The sequence below is a fragment of the Saccopteryx leptura genome, chromosome 8, assembly GCF_036850995.1.
Source record: "Saccopteryx leptura isolate mSacLep1 chromosome 8, mSacLep1_pri_phased_curated, whole genome shotgun sequence".
NCBI lineage: Eukaryota > Metazoa > Chordata > Mammalia > Chiroptera > Emballonuridae > Saccopteryx > Saccopteryx leptura.
In genome coordinates this window covers 66805277-66814860 of record NC_089510.1, presented here as the reverse complement: position 1 = coordinate 66814860, position 9584 = coordinate 66805277, and the positions used below count along the sequence as shown (strand labels likewise).

The 9584-nt window shown below is 38.8% G+C and overlaps 1 protein-coding gene across 2 annotated transcripts; it reads right to left on the bottom strand.

The window, feature by feature from the left end:
- Window positions 1-1068: 1068 nt before the first annotated feature.
- CRYGS (crystallin gamma S) lies at window positions 1069-7546 on the bottom strand. Of its 2 annotated transcripts, none has more exons than XM_066347620.1 (3): window positions 7464-7546; window positions 1804-2046; window positions 1069-1435 (listed from the first exon to the last, which is right to left on the bottom strand). In XM_066347620.1, the coding sequence occupies exons 1-3, from the start codon at window positions 7482-7484 to the stop codon at window positions 1163-1165; spliced, it is 537 nt and encodes a 178-aa protein (XP_066203717.1). In that variant the 5' UTR covers window positions 7485-7546; the 3' UTR covers window positions 1069-1162. The 2 variants fall into 2 exon arrangements, with proteins under 2 accessions (XP_066203717.1, XP_066203718.1); XM_066347621.1 differs by lacking the exon at window positions 7464-7546 and adding an exon at window positions 7367-7450.
- Window positions 7547-9584: the final 2038 nt, after the last annotated feature.

Here is a 9584-nt window from a genome sequence, read left to right as displayed (position 1 = left end):
AATGTGTTTATGTTCAATGGGACTTGAGTGAGCATTGGGTTCAACTCTCTCATTTTGGAGATGTTAACTTCAGGGTGGGAGTGACAAGGTCCAGAGCTCTCTTCAGCTCAGCAGGCGGCCTCCCATTCATCCTCCTGTTTATCATGTCTTCCTCCCTCACTTTCACTCAAAATTTTCAAAGTCCTTCATTGAAAACAAAACAAAACAAGGCAGGGGAAGTTAACAAAATGAATGTGTTCAGGGGAGGGTATGCACTACACACTAGAGTATAAACTGAAGTAGACACAAGGGGGGGGGGGCCTTAGCTGTTCTCATTTGTCCTTTCCAGGAAAAACTCCTAGGAAACATGAGCTTTGCCAACTTTTTCAACATGGGTGCATTCAGAATATCCCAAGTTCACTAGGATACACACTAAAACTCAATAAAACTCCATTTCAACTATTGTAAGGTAAGGACAAATTGTTTAGCATGTCCTCTTTTTATGGAAAAGCTGGACTTAAGGGTTGCAATGTAACTGACAGGAATCTCTGAGTTTTAAACATAGAACTTCTAGGGACTATATGGCACTACTCTTTTCAATAGCCCTGTTTTCACCAGCTGTTCTTGATACGTAGTCTATCTTAGGGTTGTGTACTCACATTATGCACACAGATCCTCCCAACCAATATGTGTTGAATGAATGAGATAGAAATAAAAAGAACAGGCTTTGGAAACATAAATATCCCTGTCCCTTCATTCACCAGCTGGTGAACTTGAACAAGTTTTAATTTCTCTAAGCCTGTTACCTTATTTGTATAATGCAGATGAACCACTTCGCTGATAGGGTGTCATGAAAATGGGATAATGAAAGCATTCAATAAATGGCAGTTATAATTACTGTGCCAGTGAATTAATACAAAACAGGCATTTTCTAACCTTTTAATGCAGTCCCATTTTGTTTGACATAAAAGTATAGGCTGGTAATCTGAAAGCTTAGTTAGTTGCTCTGTGTGATGGCCCACTCTGGCGGGTACTGTTTTACTGATCCCTAAAAGTGTCTAAGGAGAGGCATTACAGTGGACAGCAGAATGCATGCCAATTGTTTTATTGAGGATGTCTATTTGGATGACAAAGCCAGCCAGCACTTGGCCCCAGGAAGAAGCTCATGGCCCCATCCTCGACATTATTCCACAACACGTCGGAAAGACTGGACAGCCGGGGAAGCTGCCCCCCAATCAACGGGCTTCCGGTACTCCTTCTTGTCCAGGAGGTACTGCCTGCCACGGTAGTTAGGCAGCTCGTAGAAAATCCAGGCGCCCTCCAGCACCTTGCAGGAGTGGACCTCTCGCATGTGAAATTGCTCCATGACGGAAGGACAGTCTTCAGTGGTTTCATACATCTGACCACTAAAATCTCCTTTCTCAAAGATCTGGATCTTAGGCTGGCCTCCGCTAGACTGAAAACACAGGAGGAAATTAACAGCAACCATTATGGAAACCACCAGCAGATCACAAACTCCGAGAACTGTATGCTTCAGAACCCACCATCCTGAAGTCTGGGTGATCTTAACTCCCACCCCCACAATACACTGACTGAGACAGCGACTTTCCATAAGAAAAACTCCATTCCTTAAAGGCCTGGAGAGGTAGACAACATGCTATGGAAATAATTAGTGTATTCATTCTTACAAACTGACTTAATATTTAAGCCTCCCCAGTCAAAAAAGACGGTTCCCCATTAAGAGGTAGGAAAACCTCAAAAAAGCTCTTTCAAATAAAGAGAAAAGGTGTGGGGGGGGGGGTGCACGAGAGCGCCCAGACTCACCAGATGGACAGCTCTGCAGGAGCTGAGGCGGTCGTTGAGGCCCATCCAGTGCTGGTATTCAGGGTAGTCGCCCCGAGGCAAGATGTACATGTACCCAGCAAAGTTGGGCCTTTCGTACACAGCCCAGGTGCCCCCTTCCACGCGGATGGAATTGCAGCGGTTCAGGTACATGTGGAAGTCCGCACAGTCACAGTCACAGTCATAGCGGCGGCCTTGAAAGTTTTTGTCTTCATAGAAAGTAATCTGAAGAACAGGGCAGACAAAGAGAACTGAGGACTTGGGCGGCATTACTCATGCCTACAGTAAAAATTAACAGTCTCATTAGGAAACTGCTTCCTCCGTTACTTTGCTCGAGCTCACCTTAGGGCATTTGCTTTCTGGCACACAACTTTGTTGTCAATAGCAACGAGTGCTTTCTGAAGGCTTAAAATCAAACAAGCTAACATAAGCCAGCAATTTCAGACTCAAGTTCATTGTTTCCTCTTTCTTGTTCCCACAGCTCACTGTACTTACACATTATGTAATAAATGATCTAATCTACTAATATTTCTGTCTCTCCCCCAGACTCCTAGTAGACTTCTTCCAAGGGCAAGGCCCAAACCGTACTTAAGCTAAGAACCTTGGTAAATGTTTGGTAAAGGTGAATGAGTGCAAACACAAACATTCATTCTAGGTGATGTGGAAGATACATAGGAAAAAACAATAAAACATAGACCTTAGTTTTACAGAGCTTATTTTAGATGGATACAGAGCGTACACACATGAATATATACCATATTATGTTCTGCATTATGATTTTATTGCCAAGAGAATTACTGCAAAGTAACTAAATGACAAAGCAAGATGTTCTCTGCTTCAAACTCTTATCAAGTTTCTAAGAGAACACTGGGTCAAAGCCCCGAGCTGTGCAGCCCTGGAAAACGTGCAGTTCTGAGAAACCAGAGCTGACAAGCGTGGGCTCTAGAGCTGCAGCTCCATAATCAGCCCTACTACCTTAGTCAAGCCATCTTTCTGGGCTCCAATTTCCCATTTGTCAAATGAAAGGAATAGACTATATTGGAAGCCCTGACTGTAAAATAAAACTCAGACCTTTTCTGGTCAAAAGAGGAAATAGAGTTCCCAGAAATTCTTAGGGCTTCATGAAACATTGTCTGAAAACCACTAGACTAAATGGACTAGAGTGTGTCTCTCCTTCTATAATTCCACAATCCAAGATCAATGCTAGGTTATCATTTAAAACGAAATCACAGTTGTCAGTGATTCAAGCAGTTAATTCCCTGGCATTATACTGCCATCTTGTGACTAATTTGCTTAACCGTTTTAAATTTGCTGTCCATGAGGAACAATCTGGAAAGGTCTCTGTGGTGAGGCTTGAAGGATAAATAGGGGTTTTCCAGAGGCAAAGGGAAAAGGGTAGCCTGTTCAAAGGAATAAAGGAGTGTAAGATCATGACCCATTATAGGGACCAGCAGTTCATTAAACACGGTACATATTGAGTATTTGTAAAGTGTTAGGTTCGGGGAGGTGTGCTGTGGCTGCCAGAGTCTAACTCTTGGAGGAGCAGGAACAGGGAAGTGCTGACAGGGTCCCTGTGAGGCTGAGAAACAAAGAGATCAGCACAAAGCTGGGCAAACATCCTGCATTCTATTGGTCAGAGACCCTTATCAGAAGTTTATGTTTGAAATTCGCCACCGAGCTAAACCCTTCCCTGTTGCTATGTTGCGCGCGCGACCCCCTAGCGAATAGCGAACTGCCACATCTGCTTCTGTATAATGCTTGCTCACTTAGGATATATAAAGACCTAGTTGTAAGCGCCAGGCGCGACTCTCGTTTGCAGCCCCTTGTGGGTACGGTGTCTCCGGACGCTTTGAGAGTTCGTCCCTGCGCAGGTTAAACTTGGCCAATAAAGTAAGATCTAAACCCCTGAAAGTCTCTGACGTTTGTTCTCGTGCTTGGTGGATGCAACATAAAGTATTAGGAATTAAATTCAGAAAAAAGACAAGCCATGCTAGAATCCCTTTGGTGGTTATGTTGGAGAGGTACTAGATTTCCGCATGTATAAAATGCTCCCATGTATAAGACGCATCTTAATTTGGGGGCTTGAAGTTTTTTTAAAAAGTGTATATTACATGAAGTTATTGAACTCAACTTTTATTCCTCATAAAACTCATACAACTCCTCATCACTGTCAAAACTGTTAGTCCTCATCTGTGTCTAATGACAAATCACTGTCTTCAACAAATGAGCACAAAATAGCAGAAAATGCAAATAAAAAATCTACAACCACTGTGTAAGATGCACCCAGTTTTTAGACTCCAAATTTTTTGAAAAAATGTATCTTAGACGTGGGGAAGTACGGTACCTGGAAATAGATGGTTGTTATGGGCAAGGTGAGTGATGAGGTCCAACTGAAAGGCAACTGCTATGTGAATGATGATGAGGAAACAATCCAAAGATATTTAGGATTTGATGACTCATTAGACTTAAAGAATAAAGGAGAAGAAACCAAGAATGACTCACAAATGGGAATAAAACCTCATTTGCTTCCACCTCATGTTCTTTCTAGATAGGTCTCTACTAATACTTGTTTCCTCCTATCTTAGTCTCCCCCTTACCTTTCCCATTTCTCCCAACTCTATTTCCTGTTCCCCAAAATCTTCCTTACCCCTTCCCACCCCTAAATCATCTACTTCATCTCCTTTTTCTGCTTCCCAAATTTATCTCTTCCAGCTCCCTTTCCCACTTTAGCACAGCACATATTTAGAGATGTACAGTGGCTAGTTTACAAATTAAAAAACAAAATCACAGCACCATTAGTTGCTGGCTCTGTGACCTTAGGCCATTGACTCTCTGGAGCTCAGTCTCTTCATTTGTTAAACTAGATAATAATATCTACTGCATAGGGTTGTTCTGAGGGTCTACTGGGATAATGTCAATAAAGCACTTAGTTTAATATCTGGCTCAAAACTGTCAATAAGTTTTTGCTATAGTTGTAACAGAAAAAGAAGTAACTTACCTAAGGTCACTAGCTAGTTATCAGGTAGTCGCAGGCAAGTGAGTGGACTACAGCACAAAGTCCTGGTGAGTACCCTGTGGTTAATTTTCTTTTACTTTATCTCCTCCTTTGCTGTCTTTCTACCTGCACAGCTCTCTGTTCAATATACAGCATTTACTCTCAGAAATGGAACAAGACTGATCCTGAGTCTGAGCAGCTTTTCCCAAACCCTGTGGAAAGATCTTTAGGACAACCAAAGTAACTTTTCTCTGTATAGATCCAAAGTCCTTAGTTCAATTTACCTTTGGTTTTCGACCAACTAATCAGGCTCTGCAAGGGATAGGCTATGCAAAATTAAGTTAGTATCATCTATTTTCTTTCATTGGGTATCACACTTATTGCCCACTGCACATTTGCCTTACTGACATAATACCCAAGCAGTGAAAATATACACGATATTCTACAAGGTAACCTAGATGTCCAACCTAGCAGCAGAGCAGCCAACCATCCAAGATTGAAACAAAGCACTAAATGTTGCTGTGGAACCATTACTGAGCTCTAGGACCAAGTTCTCCTTTCAGTGGAAAACCTTCCAAAGCTCAGGGCCCAGAGAGTGTTTCAACTTTATTCACCTTCCATTTGTAGAAAGACTATGGAATCTACTCTATTGTTCAGCTGAGAGAAGGTTTTGATGCTTGAAGGAAAAAAAATCTGCAGAGAAGGCTAAGAAATGTGTAGAAGATTTGCCTAGAAATTATTTCAGAATCCTTCTCATTTTTAAGTTTAATTTTTGAAAAATAGCATACTAATTCAATAAAGCAGAAAGAAAATCGTCTCAACTATTCCGGAGTTAACAATAACAAATGCTATACACTTTTTGAATTGAATTTATTAAGGTGACACTGTTAAAAAAATTACACAGGTTTCAGGTTCACAGTTCTAAAACACATCTTCTGTATACCATGCTGTGTATTCACTGTTTGCCACACCCATAACTCCTCTGATTAAACTGCTAGCAAGATAGTGGGAAAGGTAGAAGTAGTAAGAAAGAGTAAGAGATACTACGTTCTTTGGTCTATAAACAAAAATTACTTAAGTAAAAAGCCCAGCTACAAGAAATAAGAGAGCACACCATTATTGGTTTGAAAATCTTTGACAGCAGGGATGTTTTCAACTAAGATGGTTCTGTAACAGCCTTCCCTCAAGGCACATGGCTGTCTCCCGAAGGACTTCAAATTCTTTTTAGTGGGATATGCATTGGCATATTTTCAAGAACCTCAGAGCACTAAAGACATTGTCTCATTTTTCTCCCCAAATCTTCTAAATGCGAGTAAGATTATTAGTTCTATTTTTCTAAGTGGAAAAAAAATATTAGGCACTAAACAATTCTGGAACAAATTAACAGGTGCACCCTAAAATGATGCAATGGGAAGTACATTGCGTACATAACTTTCTTGACAAAGACGTTAGTTGGAATCTAAACATGAGAAAACAATCAACAAATCCAGATTTCAGGACTTTCTACAAGACAACTGGTCTGGACTGAAAAGTGTCAATATCTCAAGAAACAACAAAAAAGGTAAAGGGACTGTTGTATATAAAAGAGATTAAAGAAACGACAACCAAATGCAATGCATGATCCTGATTGGATTCTACATTAGGGAAAAAGCCAGCCATGAGCATACTTTTGTGAGCAATGGGGGGGGGGGGATCTGAATACAGTCTGAACATTAGGTATTATGTTTATGATAAATTTGGGGACATGATAATGATACTATGTTTATACAGGGGAATGCCCTTGTTTTTAGAAGATACATGCCTAAATATTTAAGACAAAAGGATGAAGATTGCTATTTTCAAATGGTTTAGTAAAAAGAGACAGAAAAAGACAAAATAGGGAAAAATGTTAACAATTAAAGAATGTAAGTGAAGGATATACAAGTATTAATTCACATTACGCTCTTACTCTTTTAAGATTCAATGGGTTTACAAATGTTCAAAGTAAAAGTTGAGGGGAAAATCAGATACCAACGGCTCTGCGTCAGACCCACTGGACAGTGAAAAAGCTAAAGAGAAGGTTTATTTCCTCGTTCCCAGAGCCCTGCCTGATGGATCAGTTTCCAGTCCAACAACTGCGAATCAAATACTTAAAGGCAATTTTCCTAACATAATAAGCACTTTATTTGGGGGAAGCAGCAAGGTTGAATGAAGAGGATATGTAGGATTTAATTCACTTGATTGGTCCATCCACCTTGGCCTTTTAAAATATTAATGGTTGAGGCTAAATTTCATAAAGCAAAATTTTCAATGAATACCAAAAGCTTTCTACTTCACATAAATCTTCTGATCAGTATGTTCTATTCCTGTGGACATTTCAGAAAATATTAGTTGCTGGAATACAGAAATCATGCATTTACATATATTATATACTTGTTTCGTTTCAACGTAGCACAACACATAAAGATAACCCCTTAACCAATCGTTTGGTAATTCTGTTAAAGAAGAATATAATTAGCAGTTCTTAATCTTCTCTCTCAGTCCCAACCTTTTAACTACTATCATACTCACCTCGAGGCAAGGAAGTAAAAGCTTTTCTCCATGTTTCTTTCAATGCATCATTAGGTGAAAATGGGTAGGCAAAAAGTCAGCATGACCATTTACTTACCTTGGTTATAGTTTTAGACATTTTTGGTGCATGGATTGGTTTTCCCAGTGCTGAAATCCAGGAATAGCTACAGAGTTAGAGGCACAGAGACATTTATTTATACTGGGCTGGTTTCAAATCAAACATTTGCTTAGTCATGAGAATAGGATCCAAAAATTGAGTCAGTCATTTAGAGGCTATTGATGGTTTCTAGAAAAACAATTGGGATTATGAAATAAAGGAAAGCTTCAGTACCCATTTTAATGCTTACCAAGCCTTGCTGCACTATAGACTTTGCTGAATCAAGACACTAAAACAGCCAAAGTTTTCAAAATAAAAAATGAAAAAGGTCCTCTTACCTGGACGATTTGGTTTTCTGGATATCAGCCACCTTGAAATTCCAAATGTCTTTTTAATTCTTCAATAAAACTTGCAGATGAGTCAAAAGGATATATATCCTCTATTTCTGAACAGAAGTGACATGTTGCAAAGCAGTATAACTTACATAAACAAAGGCAATGCATGATCTTGTTTGAATAAAAAATCACTACAAAGGACATCTTTGAAACAATTAGCAAAACTTGTTTTTTTGTTTGTTTTAGCAAGAGAGGGAGACACACACACACACACAGGGAGAGAGATGAGAAGCATCAACACATTGTATGGCACCTTAGTTGTTCATTGATTGCTTCTCATATGTGCTTTGACCATGAGGCTCTAGCCTAACCAGTGACCCCTTGGCTCAAGCCAGAGACCTTCAGCTTTAAGCCAGTGACCTTTGGGCTCAAGCCAGCAACCATGGGGTCACATCAATGATTCCACACTCAAGCCAACATCCTCACCCTCCAGCTGGTGAGCCCATGCTCAAGCCAGATGAGCCAGCGCTTAAGCTGGTGACCTTGGGTTTTTGAACCTGGGTCCTCAGCATCCCAGGCCAACACTCTATCTTTTGCACCACAGCCAGGTCAGGCAGCAAATTTTAATATTTATATAAATTGTATATTAAATAATACTATAGTACCAATGTTAAACTTTCTAAATTTAATCATTGTACTATGACTGAATGAAGCTAGGTAAGAGAATGTGTCTGTGTTTTTATGAAATACATGCTAATGTACTTAGGAATAAAGTTACAAGATGTCTACAACCTACTCTCAAATCACTGAGCAAATATAAAGTAATAATACTATATAAAGAGTGGTGAAATGAATGTTGCAAAATGTTAACACTTGGTGAATCTAGATAAAGGGCATGTAGGAATTCATATTCTTCCAACTGTTAAGTTAAAAATTTTTCAACACATACAAAGTTCTAATCCACATACGAGAGACAGAAAGCTACCATGGGGAATCCTGAATTTGTAAAGGTTTAGCCAAGCCCAACTTGCTACCTATTAGGTGGTATTTCTTTGCGGTGATATATGGAACCTGTTTAAAGAACATATTGACACTTAATATACCTCTGACTTTAGGAATGAGATTACATTTATATAAAAATGCTCAAAAGAAAATACAACAAATCAACTGTTCTCCATTTTACTTTTCATGGTCAAGTATATTTTTCTCAAAAGTCCTACTTCCTCGTCTTTCCACTAGCCAAGTATCCAACAATATTTTTATAAATGAGATGCCCCCAAGATATCTTATGGTTAATTCAGAAAATGGCAAATATGCCTTGATATGAAGATTACTGGGAAATAAAGTATTAGGTTATATGCTTAGTTTCCTGAATTTTATAAACTTTAAAGAAAGTAATTAATACCATTAATTTCATTAACCAAGAACAATTTACAAAACACACTTTTATTACTCCAGTGTTTTTATTTGATAACGCTCTGTTTCCCTGAATTTCATCTTAAAATAAAAACCTCAATTAGAATGAACACATTCGGAGGTTTAATTTTCACTTTAGAAATAAAAGATCAAGCTCTTTTTTGATACAGTTACTAATTAAATGATCTGTGAGCATATGAAACATTTATCAGCAACCAGGTTCATTTTACTAATTTGATAACTGTTTTATGTTATCTTAAAGAACACAGCTTTTCCAAATATAAAATTATTTTGATTTAACATCAAGAATAACATTGGAAACTTTTTCTAAGTAAAGTGAAGCTTTTATCTTTTCATCAAAAGAAGAAAA

Coding starts and splice junctions, on each gene's coding strand:
- CRYGS (XM_066347620.1), bottom strand. CDS start 7,484: ATGTCTAAAACTATAACCAAG. Junction 2,047..7,463: donor TGTCTAAAACTATAACCAAG/GTAAGTAAATGG, acceptor CCTGTTCTTCAG/ATTACTTTCTATGAAGACAA. Junction 1,436..1,803: donor CCTGCAGAGCTGTCCATCTG/GTGAGTCTGGGC, acceptor CTGTGTTTTCAG/TCTAGCGGAGGCCAGCCTAA.